The 22,723-nt window shown below is 44.3% G+C and overlaps 1 protein-coding gene across 1 annotated transcript in view; it reads right to left on the minus strand.

The window, feature by feature from the left end:
* The window catches only part of CFAP46 (cilia and flagella associated protein 46), a 418,285-nt gene that overhangs the window by 344,913 nt on the left and 50,649 nt on the right, over window positions 1–22,723 (minus strand). The window contains exons 9-11 of the mRNA XM_030202994.1: window positions 12,399–12,512; window positions 9,010–9,109; window positions 6,008–6,106 (exon numbers count right to left, since the gene is read on the minus strand). Of these exons, the coding sequence (XP_030058854.1) occupies window positions 6,008–6,106; window positions 9,010–9,109; window positions 12,399–12,512 (313 nt within the window). The remainder of the gene's footprint in view (window positions 1–6,007; window positions 6,107–9,009; window positions 9,110–12,398; window positions 12,513–22,723) is intronic.

Consider the following 22,723-nt stretch of genomic DNA (forward strand, 5'->3'; position numbering starts at 1 on the left):
GGTCTTGCTTGAGTTTCAACAAAGTCTTCCCCACCAGAGGAATGGGAGGATAAGCATACAGCAGACCTTCCCCCCAATCCAGGAGGAAGGCATCCGACGCCAGTCTGCCGTGGGCCTGAAGCCTGGAACAGAACTGAGGGACCTTGTGGTTCACCTGAGATGCGAAGAGATCCACCAGGGGGGTGCCCCACGCCTGGAAGATCTGTCGCACCACACGGGAATTGAGCGACCACTCGTGAGGTTGCATAATCCTGCTCAACCTGTCGGCCAGACTGTTGTTTACGCCTGCCAGATATGTGGCTTGGAGCACCATGCCTTGACGGCGAGCCCAAAGCCACATGCTGACGGCTTCCTGACACAGGGGGCGAGATCCGGTGCCCCCCTGCTTGTTGACATAGTACATGGCAACCTGATTGTCTGTCTGAATTTGGATAATTTGGTGGGACAGCCGATCTCTGAAAGCCTTCAGAGCGTTCCAGATCGCTCGCAACTCCAGAAGATTGATCTGTAGATCGCTTTCTTGGAGGGACCACCTTCCTTGGGTGTGAAGCCCATCGACATGAGCTCCCCATCCCAGGAGAGACGCATCCGTGGTCAGCACTTTTTGAGGCTGAGGAATTTGGAAGGGACGTCCCAGAGTCAAATTGGAGCAAATCGTCCACCAATACAGGGATTCGAGAAATCTCGTGGACAGGTGGATCACGTCTTCTAGACCCCCGGCGGCCTGATACCACTGGGAGGCTAGGGTCCATTGAGCAGATCTCATGTGAAGGCGGGCCATGGGAGTCACATGAACTGTGGAAGCCATGTGGCCCAGCAATCTCAACATCTGCCGAGCTGTGATCTGCTGGGACGCTCGCACCCGCGAGACGAGGGACAACAAGTTGTTGGCCCTCGCCTCTGGGAGATAGGCGCGAGCCGTCCGAGAATCCAGCAGGGCTCCGATGAATTCGAGTTTCTGCACTGGGAGAAGATGGGACTTTGGGTAATTTATCACAAACCCCAGTAGCTCCAGGAGGCGAATAGTCATCTGCATGGACTGCAGGGCTCCTGCCTCGGATGTGTTCTTCACCAGCCAATCGTCGAGATATGGGAACACGTGCACCCCCAGCCTGCGAAGCGCCGCTGCTACCACAGCTAGGCACTTTGTGAACACCCTGGGCGCAGAGGCGAGCCCAAAGGGTAGCACACAGTACTGGAAGTGGCGTGCGCCCAGCTGAAATCGCAGATACTGTCTGTGAGCTGGCAGTATCGGGATGTGTGTGTAGGCATCCTTCAAGTCCAGAGAGCATAGCCAATCGTTTTGCTGAATCATGGGGAGAAGGGTGCCCAGGGAAAGCATCCTGAACTTTTCTTTTACGAGATATTTGTTCAGGGCCCTTAGGTCTAGGATGGGACGCATCCCCCCTGTTTTCTTTTCCACAAGGAAGTACCTGGAATAGAATCCCAGCCCTTCTTGCCCGGATGGCACGGGCTCGACCGCATTGGCGCTGAGAAGGGCGGAGAGTTCCTCTGCAAGTACCTGCTTGTGCTGGAAGCTGTAGGACTGAGCTCCCGGTGGACAATTTGGAGGTTGAGAGGCCAAATTGAGGGTGTATCCTTGCCGGACTATTTGGAGAACCCACTGATCGGAGGTTATAAGAGGCCACCTTTGGTGAAAAGCTTTCAACCTCCCTCCGACAGGCAGGTCGCCCGGCACTGACACTTGGATGTCGGCTATGCTCTGCTGGAGCCAGTCAAAAGCTCGCCCCTTGCTTTTGCTGGGGAGCCGCGGGGCCTTGCTGATTCGCACGCTGCTGACGAGAGCGAGCGCGCTGGGGCTTAGCCTGGGCCGCAGGCTGTCGGGAAGGAGGATTGTACCTACGCTTGCCAGAAGTATAGGGAACAGTCTTCCTTCCCCCGAAAAATCGTCTACCTGTAGAGGTAGAAGCTGAAGGCTGCCGGCGGGCGAACTTGTCGAATGCGGTGTCCCGCTGGTGGAGAGACTCTACCACCTGCTCGACTTTTTCGCCAAAAATGTTATCCGCCCGGCAAGGCAAGTCCGTAATCCGCTGCTGGACTCTATTCTCCAGGTCGGCGGCACGCAGCCATGAGAGCCTGCGCATCACCACACCTTGAGCAGCGGCCCTGGACGCAACATCAAAAGTGTCATAAACTCCTCTGGCCAGGAATTTTCTGCACGCCTTCAGCTGCCTGACCACCTCCTGAAAAGGCTTGGCTTGCTCAGGGGGAAGAGCATCAACCAAGCCCGCCAACTGCCGCACATTATTCCGCATGTGTATGCTCGTGTAGAGCTGGTAAGACTGGATCTTGGACACGAGCATAGAGGAATGGTAGGCCTTCCTCCCAAAGGAGTCTAAGGTTCTAGCGTCCTTGCCCGGGGGCGCCGAAGCATGTTCCCTAGAACTCTTAGCCTTCTTTAGGGCCAAATCCACAACTCCAGAGTCATGAGGCAACTGAGTGCGCATCAGCTCTGGGTCCCCATGGATCCGGTACTGGGACTCGATCTTCTTGGGAATGTGGGGATTAGTTAATGGTTTGGTCCAGTTCGCAAGCAATGTCTTCTTCAGGACATGGTGCAAGGGAACAGTGGACGCTTCCTTAGGTGGAGAAGGATAGTCCAGGAGCTCAAACATTTCAGCCCTGGGCTCGTCCTCCACAACCACCGGGAAGGGGATGGCCGTAGACATCTCCCGGACAAAGGAGGCAAAAGACAGACTCTCGGGAGGAGAAAGCTGTCTCTCAGGAGAGGGAGTGGGATCAGACGGAAGACCCCCAGACTCCTCGTCAGAGAAATATCTGGGATCTTCCTCTTCCTCCCACGAGGCCTCACCCTCGGTGTCAGACACAAGTTCACGGACCTGTGTCTGCAACCTCGCCCTGCTCGACTCCGTGGAACCCTGTCCACGATGGGGGCGTCGAGAGGTAGACTCCCTCGCCCGCATCGGCGAAGCTCCCTCCGCCGACGTAGTCGGGGAGCCTTCCTGGGAGGTGGCCGCGGTCGGTACCGCACGCGGTACCGACGTCGGGGACCTCAACCTGGGCGATGGGCCAGCCGGCGCCACGCTCGACGGTACCGGTGGCGCAAGCACCGCCGGTACCGGAGGGGTAGGGCGCAACAGCTCTCCCAGAATCTCTGGGAGAACGGCCCGGAGGCTCTCGTTCAGAGCGGCTGTAGAGAAAGGCTGAGAGGTCGATGCAGGCGTCGACGTCAGTACCTGTTCCGGGCGTGGAGGCTGTTCCGGGCTGTCCAGAGCGGAGCGCATCGACACCTCCTGAACAGAGGGTGAGCGGTCCTCTCGGTGCCGATGCCTGCTGGGTGCCGAATCCCTCGGCGACCCAGAGCTCTCGGTGCCGACACGGGGAGGAGACCGGTGTCGATGCTTCTTCGATTTCTTCCGAAGCATGTCACCGGAGCTCCCCGGCACCGACGAGGAGGACGTCGAATCCACCCGTCGCTTCCTCGGGGCCGAGACTGAAGAAGGTCGATCTCGGGGGGGCTGTACCGCAGGAGCCCTCAGGGTAGGCGGAGACCCACCCGAGGGCTCACCGCCACCAGCAGGGGAATGGACAGCCCTCACCTGCACTCCACCCGATGCACCACCGTCCGACGACATCAGCAGACGAGGTCCTGGTACCACCGACGTCGATGCAGCTATCCGATGTCTCGGCGCCGATGCAGAGGCCCGATGCCTCGATGCACTCGATGCAGGGGCGGCCGAGAAAGATGGTCTGGACGCTGACGACGTCGATGCACTCGAAGATCCCGGTGCCGATGCCGACGAAGAGCCCGAGAACAACACGTTCCACTGGGCTAGTCTCGCTACCTGAGTCCGCCTTTGAAGCAGGGAACACAGACTGCAGTTCTGAGGGCGGTGCTCGGCCCCCAGACACTGAAGACACGACGAGTGTCGATCAGTGAGCGAGATAACCCGGGCGCACTGGGTGCACTTCTTGAAGCCGCTGGAAGGCTTCGATGTCATGGGCGGAAAAATCACGCCGGCGAAATCAAAAGCCGAAATGGCGAAATTCGAAGCACCAAATTTAGAGGGAGAAAAAATCTCGACCGAGGCCGAAAAAAGGCCTACCCCGACGACGAAAGAAAACTTACCGGGGCAAAAAAGCTGGAAGTACGGGGAGGATTTACACGAAACCCGGCGGGGGGTTTGCGGAGCACTTCCCGACTAGGACAAAGCTTTCCCGAAGGAAAAGAACACGTTCAAACAAATTGGACGCGCGAGGTCGACTTTCCGGGGCTCGACACGGCGAAAACACGACCGTACCGAGTGCGGACAAAAGAAGACTGGCCGGCTCGAGCCGGTTTCGGGCGGGAAGACGGCCGCGCATGCGCGGTGCGCGCGGGCGCGCGAGGGCTAGCAAAGGACTTTGCTAGTGAAGTTTCCGATTGGAGGGGCTGCCGTGGACGTCACCCATCAGTGAGAACAAGCAGCCTGCTTGTCCTCGGAGAAATTTTGTATACCCCCTTTAAATAAAACGTATTATTTGCCGATGCCTGTGCAAGCTGAACCTGGGGATAGTGATGACAAATTGGATCACCTGAAGAGACTACCTTTAGATCAGCAAGCTATACAAGAACCTTTGGATATTTCATTGATATTAGAAACATCATTTTCTGAAATAGAGCAGCGTAGAACTCTTTTAGTATCTTTTGTCTTTGAACAGGATTTAAATTCGGTATTGAAGTTATATTTCATGAACTCTTTGAAAATTTTTTGTGGTCAAAGAATTTGGGTATATCCTGACGTCTGTAAAACAACTCAAGACCGGAGGAAAAAATTCTTGACTTTTCGAGAGGAAACCCGAGCTTTGGGGGCAACATACTTGCTTGCATATCCATGTAAATGTCTGATTAAATATATGGGTATAAAATATATATTCTATGACCCAGAACATCTTAAAGCTTTTTTAGAAATGAAAAAGCTAACCACTAAACCTAAAGAGTAATATTAATGTTATCACACTGATTATTACAGAATTAATGGGAATGTTTAGGTCAGGCCATATAGCCTTTTTTTTTTCTTTTCTTTCTTTATGGATCTCCTATTGTCCTGATCACTCCCCCCTTCTTGCATAATTTTGGTTGTGGTCTAAGGAATTGTATAATTTGATATATGGAAAATTTTGTGTGTGAAGATTTCCTCAGTAGTATGTATTCAAAGATATGCAATGTGTTACAGAAACATGTTAATCGTGTAAAAACATATGAAAATTTAAATTATAAAAAAAAAAAAAAAAAAGTGGGTAAATGGGTAACAGCATAACATATATTTGAAGCACTAACCTGCAGTACTGAGGGACCACAGTTTAATGATTTGTGTGGTAAATTTCACTTTGGTAAAATGCAGTATTTTTACTGCACCTTACTAACTATGGGTCCCTTTTACTAAACCGTGTAGGCACCTATGCACGCCCAATGTGCACCAAAATGGACTTACCACCCGACTACCACGTGGCTCTTGTGGTAATTTCATTTTTGCGTGCGTCTGCTACGTGCATCTGAAAAGTAATTTTTATTTTCAGACGCGCGTAGCAGATATGCGCCAAGTGGCATCTGACGCTGTAGGTCCTTACCGCCCAAATTCTTTACCACTCGGTCCATGGCTGGCGGTAAGGTCAGAGACCCAAAATGGACGCATGGCAATTTTGATTTTGCCGCACGTTCATTTTCGGGAAAAAAGAGGCCTTTTTTACAGGCACGCTGAAAAATGATTCTGCGCGTGCCCAAAACCCGCGCCTACACTACCGCAGCCACTTTTCAGCTTGCCTTTGTAAAAGGACCCCTATGGCTCTAAGCCTTTGAACATCCAATTATCTTTAATCAGATATACTGTGGTTGAATATCAGCTCCTTTACTTAAAGGTGTCAAGTCAAAAGGGCTTGATCCTGGCTATTTCATAAACATTAGAAAGTATTTACAACTGTAAATTACATTTTGCTGTTTTCTCAAAGAAGATGCTAAGTTGCTCATATAAATTCAAAACAATACCTCAACAGAACTCTTTGTGTAGCTTGAAATTTTACTGCCAAGTTTCTGAACTTCATGTAGACATTCCAGACATTCAATCTCAATCAGTTTACTGGGATCCTAAAAATATAAATATATTTTGATTGACAGAGAAATCATTCATTAATGTACTAAGATGTCTAAGAACTAAAAATAATTGACCCTTCATTCAGGCCTTAAATTCTATTGTACGATCAGTGGTACCAGTAATAACATATAACCTGATTCACTATCTGGTTGCTGTAACCACTGTAGCAATTTTTGAAAATTTACACATATAAATAATGCCAATTACAGTTGTAAATAGGCAAGTGTGTATAAATAGCAAGTTTAGAAGTAGTACCATTTATGTGTGATCTAGTATGCACAGATTTTTTAAGGGAGGAGGGGAAACCTGTCCTTGCCAAACCTTAAAATGATCAGTGTATTTCCTATTTTGCAATGGAAATAGGCATTTACTTCAAAAATATCTCCATTCTCATTCATACCTGCTCTGAGGGAATACCTATCAGCTAACTGCTCATTTGGAAGAGGAATTGAGTGGGAAGAGATTCTGGATTCAGTTCACACCTTTGTCAGTTGAAACTCAAGGCGAGTTACGTTCAGGTACAATCGGCAATTTCCTGTTCCCAGACAGTTTACAATCTAAGCTCTTTGATGCTTTTGGATTTTTTACTCTAGGTATGAAGATGATCTTTAGGGATAATGTCAGAAGTAAAAGAGTCTTCTATCTAATGAACCAAAGCCAACTTAAATTCAGATGGACCTGACTTCACTAAATATGTAGGACAGCTACCAAGTAAGCAGTAGGACCTTCTAATGGGACCTTGTAATTCATACTCTGTATGTTTTATTTATTCCCTGCCTAGAATGGTAAGATAATAAGTATTTTAAATAAATAAATAAAATAAATAAGTGCTGGTATTTAAATCTGTAGGGTGGGTTTCAAAATTTGCACTTATACATACAAAACTCTGAGGGATGCTGCAACAATTTTTGACATTATTTTTGTAAAATGGGTGTTCCCGCTGTACATGCCACCCAATACATGTGCTTTCCCCCAGCCTTGTATATATTTTACAGAAGTCTCCATGTTCATCATCAAGTCTTTTGTAAAATACACTACAATTTGTGAATGTGGCACCTTTTGTACAATACCTATAAAAATGCAGGAAAAACACATGTTTCTGGAGGCACAGATGGTGGGAACAGCTAAGCTCCAATTTTTGGATTCTTAAGGTAGTTTTAAATACCAGAGAGGTATGCACAATTGCCCCCTAAGTAACTCCTCTAAACCCCAGGTTCAAACATGTAATCAGCTACCAATTATGTGTACCTAGGAGCAGGTGTAAATGCCAGAAATGAAATTTTTAAAGGCCTAAGTTTATTTACATTGTAAAAACAGGAAATACTTGTATGCTTTTCATATCCAACCAGCTACACCCAGAACACACTTCCTTCAAAAATGTGCATACTACAGATGTTCATAGGTATTTTACAGGTGTCTAAAATCACTATTTACAGGTGTATGGCCATTTAGATCTGTACTTGTGCAAATAGCACTTAACCCTTCTAAAATGACCTCTTAAATGTCCAAGTTATAAGTTTAAAATTAAACAGTAGCCACATGCTGAGTATTGATCTTTTCATGTCAAACAACACCTTGGTGTTATCCCTAATGTTCATTCAGAGTTAGCTCTGTGAACACTTAATGAGAACTGTCAAGCACTGCTTAGGCCTCACTTGAACCTCTAAACATACCCCTATTCTGGCAACCTTGCACCTGCCAACTGAGTTCTTGTTTGTCTCTGGGTAAATACCCTGCCCCACAAACTATTCCCTAGTGGTTTCTAGGAACACCGAGACCCCCACATAGGGCTTCACATAGCTTCTAAAAAGTGCATGTATGGACCAATCGTAAGAAGTTTCTGTGTGTCACTGAATACTCATACAATTTAATAGAACAAAGGGTTTATTAAAAAACAGCTGAGGAAAGTGTACAAAAGATTAAGATTAGAGTCTGCAAACAAAGAACAGGTAAAATAACATGAAGTCATACAATTATCACAATCTAGACATATTTCATTGTACTTAGCCAGTGTCTGGAAGAGATTCAAGATAGACTCTTCTCACTACGGTGTGTATAGCTACTTCTTCTAGCTTAGAGCACTATGGGCTAGTACCCCCTAGAGCTAGTACTGTAAAACCAATGATTGAGGTCAATGGCTTCCTGGATCAAACATAATACAGCAGTGGTCTTCACTAATTTTTAAGTCAAGGCCATTTTGGATTCTAATGAGCTAAAGAAGAGCCTCCAAATATCTTCCCATGTACGGCTTCAACAGTGCCGTCGTGGACAAGATGCTGGGCTCAATGGACCCTTGGTCTTTTCCCAGTATGGCATTACTTATGTACTTATGTATGTCAATGAAATCCATCCCTACCAGCATGTCTTCATACCTTTCACTGGTGGGGAAGGGGGGGAGGTTCTCAAGGAGGTGTGCGTTTCCAAATGCATTCTCTTTGTCTATAGAGAAATGCCTTGTCTTTCAAGCATGGGCTGTTTCCCCTATCACTTTCCCATTTCTGTCCTGAGCTTGGGTAGAAAGGTAGAGAGTAGCAGAAAGAAAAAAACAGAAAGACAATAGGGGTCACCATTGACCCCCGGACTTTGTATTGAAGAACACTGTAATATAGAATGCTGCACTATTACACCATCTTATGTATACCAAGCCTCACTGTGGATCAAAGAGAAGGTTAACCTATTACACCTTAGTTTCCAGAAACTGCATAGCACAGTAGGAGTTATACTTCTACCTGCTTGTCCATTCAAGGATTGCAAGAAAAAGGAGGTCTCATGGAAACAGTAAGTCGAGACCTTAATGCTATAAAAATAATTCTATGCCCCTGTAGAAAAGCACTCAAGCAAAATTTTAATTTGTTTTCTACATGCATCCTAATGATTCTCATTTTTAATATCTTACTGTAATTTTAGCATTCTTCAAATCTCCGATACAAGCAAATGCAATTTCAGTGCAGTTCAGCTCCAGTGAGAGGTGGGTTAAATCCAAAAGCAAAGAAACTCTGGAAAAAGAGCAGGCATGTAAGAAAGAAGGCAGCTCTTAGCACACAGAATCACTCTACAAACATATCATAATTACTTTCATCTGCTATCCAGAGATGGATATCAGTGTGAGGCAAATGAATTTGTTCACAATGAGAACAATTTCAATCTTTTTGACTACATAATACTGGCACTTTACTTGGTATGACTGTACTGTACATATTACCATGATTCCTAAAAAGTCCATAAACTGTGACAGAGACAATGCTGGGAATTGTCCCTAAAGACAGCAAAATGGTTGAGCTGAAAAGCTGTGGAGCTTAATTTTTTGGCAGTCACTCATCTAAAACAAGTTTCAAGTTTATCATCAGTTTGATATACCACCCTATGGTCAGTGGCATTCCTAGGGGGGCAGACATCCGGGGCGGATCGCCGATGCGCCCCGCCCCCCGGGTGCAGCACCCCCCCCCCCGGATGCAGCGTGACCCCCCCGGCGAAAGGACACCCCCATGCGAAAGAACCCCCCCTGGGTGCATGCCACTGGGGGGGTGGGTGCCGCGCGCCTGTCCTTCATTCGTTCCATGCTCCCTCTGCCCCGGAACAGGAAGTAACCTGTTCCGGGGCAGAGGGAGCATGGAACGAACGAAGGACAGGCGTGCGCGGCCCCCCCCAGCGGCGTGCACCTGGGGTGGACCGCACCCACCGCCCCCCCTAGGAACGCCACTGCCTATGGTAAGGCCTTCAGGGCGGTTCACAAATTAAATATCATTACAGTCAAATAGAGAAGAGGAAAGAGGAGAGAGAAATAAAGAGAGACAAGGAGGGGGAGGAAGGAACTCCATTTAATTATAAAGAAAAGAGGATAAAGGGGGAGGGGTAAAGAGGTCACGTACTGTCTAAAGAGAGTCATCAGCCCACGCTGGCTGAGAGTCCATAATAGTAGAATCCCTAGGGGTTATCAGAACGGTTAGAGGCATCCTTAAGAGAAAGGTTTTGAGGGTTGTACAGAATTCAGCGTGATCAGGCACAGAATGCAAAGGGATACGTAGAGAATTCCAAAGAGTAGAGACCATTATACTAAAGGATTTGGATCGGATGGAATCAAAAAGTAGTTAACGAAGGGATGTGCAACAGGTTAGAGGATGAAGAGTATATGGATCTGGAGGGTGTATAAGGGACCAGATGATGAGCAAGATATAGTTTTATGGGTAAGGACAAGAATCTTATATGTAATAGGGTGACTAACAGGAAGCCAATGCTCATCTATAAGTAGTGGTGTTATATGGTCATACATTTTGGAATTTGTCAGAAGTTTCACAGCGGTATTTTGAACTGGTTGTAGGTGGTACTTTTCAGTGACAGTTGTGCCATGAAGTGGACTGCTGCAGTAATCTATAGAGGATATGATAAGTGAATGAATAAGTACTCTTAGAGATGGTTTGGTGAGTAAGTGGTAAACCAAAGAAATCATCTTAAGTTTAAAGAAACTATGCTGTATGACAGCTGAGATGTGGACATGGTAGGTGACAGCGAAATCAAATGTTACTCCAAGAATCTTGAGAGTGGGTTGAAAAGAAATAGGAGAGTCAGCTAAAGTAATGAGTGGTTCTGGTTGGGAATTATCTGAGAGGGTCAAAAGTAATACCTTAGTTTTTTCTGGATATAGTTCACATCTAGACGATGAAAGCCAGTGGACCACAGAGGAAAGCTTGCAGTTAAGAGAAATTAAGGTGGAAGGAGTGGTGTCATCAAGAGAAGCTATTATTAGTATATCGTCTGCATATACATAAGCAATAAGACCAATTGGATAAGGGCTAAGAGTAGGAGCCAAAAGGGAGCCCTGAGGGACTCCGCAGTTCGGACTGCACATGTCAGAGGTGGAAACATTCCACTAGACAAGTCTATTTGAAAGATAATTTGAAACCAGGAATAAACTGTATCACAGATTTCAAAATCAGAGAGGCGTTGAAGGATTTTATTATAGTCTACTAAATCAAAGGCGGCAGATAGGTCTAGGAATAGAAGAACAACTGGTGAGATGACTTTTAGGCATTCTTTTAGTGAGGTATTGTAGGAACACCTCGTGTGTCTGACAGTGGTGTCTGCCTATATTTTTCATGTGCATATGCACACAGTTCATACATGTAAAATTTCTGGTTGTGGGAAATTACATATGTAAAATTCTTCAGCCAGTAAAGCATGTCTAAAATTGCACGAATAGGGAATTTACACAGGTAGACTGTCCACTCACAGGCTGTCACAAGAGGCAAGCAAGATGAGTGACTCTCTGGGGCCCCAAAGGAGTGCTGTAGCCATAGCTGGGCCTAGGTGGGCCCTGTTGGACTCAGGCCTACCCAAAATTGTGGCACTCCTGCTGTGGTTGGTGGGGATCCCTAAACCCCATCAGCTGAAGATTTCCTTCTACTTGGGCAGCCAGTGCTCTACCAAATGGCAGACAGTAGCACTTGCCTAGAGCTGATGCCAACACTGGCCCTCTGCAAATGCTCAGTTGTCGTGCACGTGCAAGCACTGAGCAGTGCAGCCCTGGCAGTGTCAACTTTTGAAAGAGCACTGGCAGCCCGAGGAGAAGGAAAACTTCAGCTGGCAGGGTCTGGGGATCCCTGCCAGCTCAAGTATTTAATATTTTGGGTTGGCGGTTGGGCAGGCAGTGGAGCCAAAGGGGGGAGGAATTCCTTGTACACCCACTTTGGGCTCAGGCTCACCCAAAACTAGTCACTTAGCTATGTCCCTGCACCAAAGGGAAAGAATAGTGAGAAAGAGGTGTAGCATCTTTTTATCTGGGCACTTCTCTTCACCTTTCTCCTGCAGCCAATAAAGAGATCTGTACCTAAAGAGTGCCAGCTGACTAGTTAAGCACAAGGGCTGTAGCAGGAACAGCAGAAGTGGTGGGAGCCATCACAAGGACTCCACCACTTTTACTGAAGCCCTATTTGAAAAACTGGACTAGGGCTCAAAGCAGAGAGGTGCCAAGAGGTGAGGAGATTGAGCACAGACTCTGATGTGGTTGCTTCTGCATGACCCTTGCTATCAAAGGGAGATCCCCTTCTTCCCCCCCCCCCCCCCAAATGACCAGTCCCACTTCTATAACCAGGCATGGCACTGTTGAGCCTGCCAATAAGACTGCAGGAACAGACACATAAAAATATACTACATCAATAGTTTTACAGAAAGAGGGGGTACCACAAATTTATGAGATTAACCCAGTTTCAGTAGCAACTAGTCCTACAATTTAAAGGAGAATGAAATCCAACCAAAAGCATGACTATCAACAGATATAATAAGACTTACCTTTCAGAAAAAGCTATATTCAAAAATTCTTTACTATCCTGGTATGTCAAAAGCTTATATATATCATGCAGCTGGTCGCTACATTCCTTCACAGGTTCACTGCTGTCCAAATACCTAAAATAAATTTGAGTTACATTTTTGGTAAACAAGAAAGATATTTCAGATCCCATTCACTGCCCAACATCATGTTACTAAACACAACAAATTAAAAAATACAACATTATAATTCCAGCATAGCACAGCAATGTTGACTTTCTATAAACAACAGTTGCCTTTATATCATTCATGGTGTGACCGCACCTTGAATTTTGTGTATTTCTGGTTATTGTATCTCCAAAAAGCCCCCCCCCCCCCCCAAAGCTTGTATTGTATAAGCAATGATAGCCCAGGTCACTAGCTTCCTGGATCAAGCACAATACAGCAGTGGTCTTCAGTAATTTTTAAGTTGGGGCCATTTTGGATTCTAATGAGCTAAAGAATAGCTGCCAAATATCTTTCCATGCACGGCTTCAACAGTGCTGATCACTGTACGTTAATGGCATCCATCCCCACCAGCACGACGTCAAACTTTTCACTGGGGGGTGGGGAGCTATCCTTAAGGAGGTGTGTGAAAATGATAAAGGGGATAGGATGACTTCCCTATGAGGAAAGGCTAAAGCAGCTAGGGCTCTTCAGCTTGGAGAAGAGACAGCTGAGGGGAGATATGACAGATGTCTAAAAAATCCTGAGTAATGTAGAACGGGTAAAAGTGAATCAGTATTAAGACTAGGGGACACTCAATGAAATTACATGGAAAAACTTTTTAAAAAATAGGAGGAAATATTTTTTTAACTCAATGGTTAGTTAAGCTCTGGAACTTGTTGACAGAGGATGTGGTAACATTGGTTAACCTATGTGGTTTAAAAAAGGTTTGAGCAAGTTCCTGGAGAAAAAGTCCATGGTCTACTAGTGAGATAGACATAGGAGAAGCCACTGCTTACCATGGGATTGGTTGCACGGAATGTTGCTACTATTTGGGATTCTACCAGGTACTTGTGTCCTGGATTGGCTACTGTTGCAAGCAGGATACTGACCCAGTATGGCTATTCTTATATAATTTTTGACATCAGCATTTACGCCTGCTGAATCCAAGTGTAAGTGCTGGTGCCTAATTATTCGCAGTTGGGCGCAAAAATGACAGTATTCTGTTACATCATACGTAACTTCTAGGAATGTCCCTGATTCGCACATGCCCCTCCCATGACTATGTCCCTTTTGAGTTGTGCATGGATGTTATAGAATAGCGCCTAAGGCATATGCATGCAAATCCATATTGTTGCTAATTGATGTCAATTATTAATTGCTGACACCTCATTGAATCATTAATTTGTCCATGTATCTGTCCTAGGCACCCAAATTTGGATAGCCTATATCGAATCTAGGGGATTATTACTGGTTAAAGTCAGTGGAAGTTGATAAAAAATGATTTATTACAATAACAATGAACTGCCAATAGTATAGCACACAGATAAGCAGTTTACTTTTATTTACTCTATAATTACAATTTAAGGGGCCCTTTTACTAAAGTGTGGTTAAATCTGGGTGCAATGCATTTTAACATGGGTGTTATCCAGTTAATGTGCACTAATCAGAATGCACTAGCTGGATAACGTTGGAACATCCACTATCCACTCATGACACTTCCCTTCAAAAATATTTCTAAAAAATAGACAAGATGCTGGTTAGCGCATGCAAACAGGCAAAATATGCCTTTAATATCCTTTTAATAAACGGGCCCCTAAAGTTAATGCAATCAGCAAGATTAAATTCTTAAGAGAAAATGTATTTTTCTTTCTTCTTTTTTGACCCTGCAGTTTCCTCCTGACCTTCTGGCATTAAGCTCAGTTGGAATGAACTTCTGTGAGAACATGAATGCTGGGAATCTTCATTCACACCTACCCAGAGGGTTTTATCCAATTTTATATCCTCCTCCCAGCTCACTTAGCTCAGTTGTAGAAGTCACATTCCTCAGCCAGAGTCCACAAGCTTGAGTTCCCTCCAGAGGATGGCTAACACGGACCCTAAGTCTAGCCATCACTCAGAATTTCACTGAGAAATAGTTGAGGCTGTCTTCAGCAGGGATTGTGATCGCTGCTTCTGCTGCATCTTCAGCCCTAGGTGACCTGAGGAGTAGGAGCCCAGGAACTGAACCCTAGTCTTTTGAGTGACACTGTTGGGAGAATCGCCAAGTAGCAGGTGTAATGTAAAATATGATCCTTAGCATATATTTTCTCTGAAGTTTTGTACTCTGTTTATATGTATTTATCTTCTTTCAATCTGTAAGCATTAAAAATTTATGAAAAATAGGAAAACAGGGAATGCAATATATTCTGGTGATCATTTTATAAGAGTTATTCGTGTTTGAGACATGCATAAATAGGCATTTAAATGTTTATCTTGCGTAAACATCTATGTTCCCATTTTATAAAGCTGATATATGCACATCAAAAACACAAGTGCATGCAAATGACAAAGGGGCATGGTCTGGGCGTATTTTGGTGCAGGACTAGGAAGCAATTAGAAATACAAGTTTACTCCCCTTTTAGAAGAGGAATAAACATCAATGTCAAAACTTTTACCAGTTACCAAGCATGTTTAAGTTTTGGTAAACTGCTCCTATTGACCAGCACTCCCCTGGAGGGATTAGGGGAGGTTTTTCCTTAATCCCTGGGAAAATACATGTTTATATTTCTAAAATAACATAAAAACATAAGCATTGCCATACTGGGACAGAGCGAAGGTCTATCAAGCCCGGTATCCTGTTTCCAGCAGTAGCCAATCCAGGTCACAAGCACCTGGCAAGATCCCAGAACAGTAATACAGATTTTTATGCTGCTTATCCTAGAAATATCCTAGAAATAAGCAGTGGATTTTCCCCAAGTCCAGCATAATAATGGCTTATGGACTTTTCTTTTTCAAAATTAGTCAAACATTTTTAAACCCTGCTAAGCTAACTGTATTTACCACATTCTCTGGCAACGAATTCCAGAGTTTAATTACACGTTGAGAAGAAATATTTTCTCAGGTTTGTTTTTAATTTACTACCTAGTAGCTTCACTGTGTTCCCCCAGTCATAGTAATTTTGGAAAGAGTAAACAAGCAATTCACATCTACCCGTTCCACTCAGTATTTTAGAGACCTCTATCATATCTCCCCTCAGCTGTCACTTCTCCAAGTGGAAGAGCCCTAGCTGCTTTAGCCTTTCCTGATTGGGAAATCGTTCCATCCCCTTTATCATTTTTGTCGCCCTTCTCTGTACCTTTTCTAATTCCGCTGTATCTTTTTTGAGATGTGGTGACCAGAATTGCACACAATATTCGAGGTGTGGTCATAACATGGAGCGATAAAAAGGCATTATAACATTCTCATTTTTGTTTTCCAATCATTTCCTAATAATTCCTAACATTCTGTTAGTTGATACACACTGAGCAGAGTGTTTCAACCCATCATCAAAGATGACAACTAGATCCTTTTCCAAGGCAGTGATTCCTAATGTGAAACCTTGCATCATGTAGCTATAGTTTGGGTTCTTCTTTCCCACATGCAACACTTTGCACTTGCTCACATTAAATGTCATCTGCCATTTAGATGCCCATTCTCCCAGTCTTGAAAGGTACTCTTGCAATTTTTCATAATCCTCCTGTAATTTAACAACTTTGAATAACTTGTAATCAGCAAACTTAATTACCTCACTAGTTACTCTCATCCCTGGATCATTTATAAATACAGTACGGTCTCGATTATGTGACCTTCTCTAATCCGACAGACCCCCCCCCCCCCCCCCGTGACATCATCGCATTGCCATTAAGAAGTGAACAGGTTCTCTTCCTGTTTTCAGGTTTCACACTCTGCAAGGAAGCCATGTTTGATCTCAGACTGTGCTGGTTAGTGTTCATAAACAATACTGTATTTTAAAAACAGATACCCTATGCCTGTTCTTTATGCATAAAGTATGTTTTATGCGCATTTTTAAGGGGTTAACATTGTTTTCTATATTTTCCAAATTTTTAACTTATCTGACAACAGTTCAGTCCCATTTATGTTGGATAATCGAGACTGTACTGTATGTTAAAAAGCAGCGGCCCCAGCACAGGCCCCTGGGGAACCCCGTTATCTAGTCTTCTCCATTGAGAATACTGACCATATAACCCTATTCTCTGTTTTCTATCTTTTAACCAGTTTGTAATCCACACTAGAACATTACCTCCTATCCCATCACTTTCTAAATTCCTCAAGAGTATTTCATAAGGTATTTTGTTAAATGATGTTTGAAAATCCAGAAACATAATATCGACCAATTCACTTTTATCCACATGTATATTCACCCCTTCAAATACATGTAGTAGATTGGTGAGGCAAGTTTTCCCTTGACTAAATACATATTGGCTTTGTCTCATTAATCCATGCTTATGTATATGCTTTGTAATTTTGTTCTTTATAATAGTCTCTACCATTTTGCTTGGCACCAACATCAGGCTCACCAATCTATAAGTTCCCATTTCACCTCTGGAACTCTTTATAACAATTGGTGTTAAATTGGCCAATCTTCCAGTACCATGCTTGATTTTAAAGATAAAGTACATATTACTAACAATCAGTACTCTGGGATGTATATCATCCAGTCCAGGTGATTTGCTACTCTTGTCAAATTGCCCCAATACATCTTCCACATTTTTCAGAGATTTGTTTCAGTTTCTTTGACTCATCAGCATTGAACACCATTTCTGGCACTGGTATATCTTTCTTGGTGAAAACTGAAGCAAAGAATTCATATAGGTGTTCATTTTCAAAGCACAAAGACTTACATAGTTATGTGGAGGGGCTTTTTCGATATGATGTCCAAGTCGGACTTTGGAGGTTTTGGACTAGATTCTATATGACACCTGAAAAATCCATGCAGAAAAAAACAAACCTAGGCATATTCTATAAAGTACGCCTACATTTAGGCGTACTTTATAGAATAGGCCTAATTTTCAACATGGTTGACAGAACACACTGAGCGCCTGCCTGCAAGACTAAATTTAGTCACAGGCAGTTATGCCAAGTAAACCTTAAACCCCAATGCTTAAATTAGGCGTGGACCAAATGTATTCTATAACAATGCTCATACATTTGAGAGACACCCACCCACCCATTCCATGCCCATGACCATACCCCCTATTCAAATATACGACTTAGAATTTACTCGCATTATGTTGCAGAATATGCTTAAACAGTTGTGCGCGTAAATTCTAATTAATGCTAGTGTCAATAATTACTTGTTAAATGGCAATTACCAGTGGCAATTATCAGCTAGTGTCAACAATTGCTTGTTAAGTGGCAACTTAAGTCACACTATATAGAATCTAGGGATTTGGACTAAACGTCCAAAATCCAAATAGAAAACATGACCATTTTTGAAACCACAAACCGTCTTTTTAATTTTCTCAAAATATCATTTATAACAAGTATTTGTGCCCTGTGCATTTATCTTATCAGGCCATTAAAAAAAAAAGTACAATTGAAAAATGTAGAAAATTAAGCCATTGGGATGAAGGAAGGGCCAGAGCAATGGGTCACCCTAGGAGGTAATGCTGTGGACTTCATATAAGAATAACCATACATAAGAACATAAGAATAACCATACAGGGTCAGACCAATGGTCCATCTAGCCCAGTATCCTGTTTTCCAAACAGTGGACAAGCCAGGTCACAAGTACCTGGCAGAAACCCAAATCCTGGCAACATTCCATGTAGAACCTCAAAGAACAGCAAGATTCTGGAATCCTAAAGACTGACAAGATTCCATGCAGAATCTCAAAGGATAGCAACATTCCATGTAGAACCCCAAAGAATAGCAAGATTCCGGAGTCCTAAAAAGTGACAAGACTCCATGCAGAATCTCAAAGAGTAGCAACATTCCATGTAGAACTACTACTACTACTACTATTTAGCATTTCTATAGCGCTGCAAGGCGTACGCAGCGCTGCACAAACATAGAAGAAAGACAGTCCCTGCTCAAAGAGCTTACAATCTAATACCCCAAAGTATAGCAAGATTCTGGAATCCTAAAGAGTGACAGGATTCCATGCAGAATATAAAAGCTCACAGGTACACATCTCACTGTTGCTTCCTTATCTTGTCTGCTGAGCCGTCCAAAACCTACCCAAAACCCATTATACCCAACTGTAAACCACTACATTAGCCTTTATGGGTGAAGGGGGTACCTATATATGGGTACAATGGGTTTCTGGTGAGTTCTGGAGGGCTCACAGTTTCCACAACAAGTGTAACAGGTAGGGGGAGGTATGGGCCTGGGTCCACCTGTCTATAGTGCACTGCACAGACCGACTCTAGAGACCTGCATCTGCTCTAATAGACCTGGATAAACATCTAAGGCTGTCAAAAAGGCTGATAAGTAATATTTTTATTCACATTTTTGTGGAGGGAGTAAATGACCAGTAGGGGATTAAGGAGTCATTCCTTACTCCAGTGGTCATCTGGTCATTTAGGGCTCCTTTTTGTGCCTTATTCATTCTAAAAATAGGTCTAGACCAAAGCATTTAGATTTTCACCCTGGACATTTTTGTTTTCTTCCATTATGGCGTGTAAGGTACACCCTAAGCCTGCCTTCGAAACACCCCTGATATGCCTCCTTGTGATTTGGATGCACTGCAGATGAATTGCATAGATAAACGTTTGCAAAACAGGTTTAGAAAATACCGATTTGGGCCTTTTGAGAAGATTTTTGTACAAATACTGCTTTATGACACTTTTTAAACGTTTCTCTCTTTTGAAAATGCGCTCCATACTACTGGGCTCATTTTCAAAACAGAAAAACGTCTGAAAATGGCATAAAGCAGCATTTGGACATTTTTCTCACAAAAACGTCCAAATCAGTACTTTCGAAATCAATTTTTAGACATTTTTCTTTGAAGTCCATCAGAAGTGCATCCAAATCTCAAGGGGGCGTATCAGGGGTGGGGGACTTGGGCGTTCCTGAGACTTAGACATTTTTCAGTCAAATGGAAGAAAACAAAAACGTCCAGTACTAAAACAAAGACATTTTGAGTTAGACCTGTTTTTATAACGAATAAGGCACAAAAAAGTGCCCTAAATAACCAGATGACCACTGAAGGAAATCAGGGATGACCTCTCCTTATTTCCCCAGTGATCACTAACTTCCCCCCACACCCCCAAAAATGTGATGAAAAACATTACTTGCCAGCCTCACATGTTATACTCATGTCCATTAGAATAGCATGCAGGTCCCCGGAGTAGTCTAGTGGTGGGTGCAGTGCACTGTAGACAGGTGGACCCAGGTGTCTACCTCCTCCTACCTGTAACACTTGTGGAGGAAACTGTGAGCCCTCCAAAACTCACCAGAAACCCACTGTACCCACATATTGGTGCCCCCTTCACCCGTAAAGGCTATGGTAGTGGTGTACAGTTGGGGGTAGTGGCTTTTGGGTGGGTTTGGGGGGGCTCAGCAGACAAGGTAAGGGAGCAATGGTCAGATGTGTACCTGGTAGCATTTTATTTAGTCCACTGCAGTGCCCCCTAGGGTGCCCTATTCTTTTCCTGGGATGTCAGGGGGACCAATGTACTAAAAATGCTGGCTCCTCCTACATCCCAATGGCTTGATTTTGTGCATTTTGCACGTGGATGTTTTCTTTTTCGAAAGCAAAAGATAGACTTTTTTTTTGAAAGGAGGAGGAGTGGCCTAGTGGTTAGGGTGGTGGACTTTGGTCCTGGGGAACTAAGGAACTGAGTTCAAGTCCCACTTCAGGCACAGGCAGCTCCTTGTGACTCTGGGCAAGTCACTTAACCCTCCATTGCCCCATATAAGCCGCATTGAGCCTGCCATGAGTGGGATAGCGCAGGGTACAAATGTAACAAAAAAAAAAATGACCTTCTTTGCTATTCAGATTTTGGACGTTTTTTGCAAAACGTCCAAAGTTGGACTTAGACATCATATCGAAAATGCCCCTCCATATAACTTTTAAAGTCTACGTGCTTTGAAAATGAGTCTTAATCTCTTTGCTATGGCCTTGTCTTCCTTGAGTACCCCTTTTACCCCTTGTGGGCTCATTTTCGAAAGAGAAGGACAACCATCTTTTGACACAAATAGGAAGACGGGCATCCTTCTCACAGGGTCGTCCAAATCGGTATAATCGAAATCCAATTTTGGACGTCTCCAACTGCTTTCCATTGCAGGGACTGCCAAAGTTCATGGGGGTGTGTCAGAGGCGTAGCGAAGGCAGGACTTGGGCGTGCCTAACACTTGGACGTCCTTGAGCCATAATGGAAAAACCAAGGACGTCCCTGACGAACACTTGGACGACTTTACCTGGTCGTTTTTTTCTTACAATCAAGACACAAAAAGGTGCCTGAACTAACCAGATGACCACTGGAGGGAATCAGGGATAACCTCCCTTACCCCCCCAGTGGTCACCTACCCCCTCCCATCTTCAAAAAACATCTTTAAAAATATTTTGTGCCAGCCTCTATGCTAGCCTTAGATGTCATACTCAGGTCCATCACAGCAGTATGCAGGTCCCTGGAGCAGTTTTAGTGGGTACAGTGCACTTCAGGCAGGCGGACCCAGCCCCCACCCCCTACCTGTTACGTTTGTGGAGGAAACAGCGAGCCCTCCAAAACCCACCACAAACCCACTGTACCCACATCTAGGTGCCCCCTTCACCCGTAAGGGCTATGGTAGTGGTGTACAGTCGGGGGAAGTGGGTTTTCGGGGGGTTGGGGGGGTTTGGGGGGCTCAACACACAAGGTAAGGGAGCTATGTACCTGGGAGCAATTTATGAAGTCCACTGCAGTGCCCCCTATGGTGCCCAACTGCTGTCCTGGCATGTCAGGGGGACCAGTGCACTATGAATGCTGGGTCCTTCCACGACCAAATGGCTTGCATTTGGTCATTTCTGAGATGGACGTCCTTGGTTTCCATTATTGCCAAAAATCAGAAACGACCAAGTCTAGGGACGACCAAATTTAAGCGTTTGGATACCCCTGACCGTATTATCGAAACAAAAGATAGATGTCAATTTTGTTTTGAAAATACGGGTTTCCCCGCCCCTGGTCGGGGACGTTCTACGAGGACGTCCTCATAAAAACTTGGACGTCTCTTTCGATTATGCCCCTCCACATCACCTAGCGGTCCAACTGATTCTTTTGTCAGATTCTTACTTCTAATATACCTAAAAAAACTTTTACTATGTGTTTTTACCTCCAGTGCAATCTTCTTTTCAAAGACTCTCTTTGCGTTCCATACCAGTGCTTTGCATTTAACTTGCCATTCCTTATGCTATTTCCTATTATTTTCAGTCGTATCCTTCTTTCATTTTCTGGAGGATTCTAATAGCTTCCTTCACCTCACTTTTTAACAATTCTGGCTGTCATTTGGCCTTCCTTCCTCCTTTTTTAATACATGGAATATATCTGGTTTGGGCTTCTAGGATGGTATTTTTGAATAGCACCCACATCTGATGTAAACATTTGACCTTTGCAGCTGCTCCTCAAAGTTTTTTTTAACCATTCTCCTTATTTTATCATAGTCTCCTTTTTGAAAGTTAAATGCTAACATATTGCATTTCCTGTGTGTACTTACCCCAGACATTATATCAAATCTGATCATTTTAAGATCAGTTATCAAGTGGACCCAGCATCATTACCTCCTGCACCAGATCATTCGCTCCACTAAGGACTAGGTCTAGAATTGTTCCCCCCTCTTGTTGGTTCCTACCCAGTAGTTCCAAAAAGCAGTCCTTGATTTCACCAAGGAATTTTACCTCCCTACATGCCCTGTTACATTTACCCAGTCAACATAGGGGTAATTGAAATCACCCATTATTATTGTGTTCCCCAGTTTGTTAGCGTCCCTAATTTCTGATAACATTACATAAGTACATAAGTATTGCCATACTGGGAAAGACCAAAGGTCCATCAAGCCCAGCATCCTGTTTCCAACAGTGGCCAATCCAGGTCACAAATACCTGGCAAGATCCCAAAAAAGTTCAAAACATTTTATACTGCTTATCCCAGAAATAGTGGATTTTCCCCAAGTCCACTTAATAATGGTCTATGGATTTTTCCTTTAGGAAGCAGTCCAAACCTTTTTAAAACTCTGCTAAGCTAACCGCCTTTACCACATTCTCTGGCAACGAATTCCAGAGTTTAATTAGATATTGAGTGAAGAAACATTTTCTCCAATTCGTTTTAAATTTACTACATTGTAGCTTCATTGCATGCCCCCTAGTCCTAGTATTTTTGGAAAGCGTAAACAGACGCTTCACA

This window comes from Microcaecilia unicolor, chromosome 5 (assembly GCF_901765095.1).
Source record: "Microcaecilia unicolor chromosome 5, aMicUni1.1, whole genome shotgun sequence".
Classification (NCBI taxonomy): domain Eukaryota; kingdom Metazoa; phylum Chordata; class Amphibia; order Gymnophiona; family Siphonopidae; genus Microcaecilia; species Microcaecilia unicolor.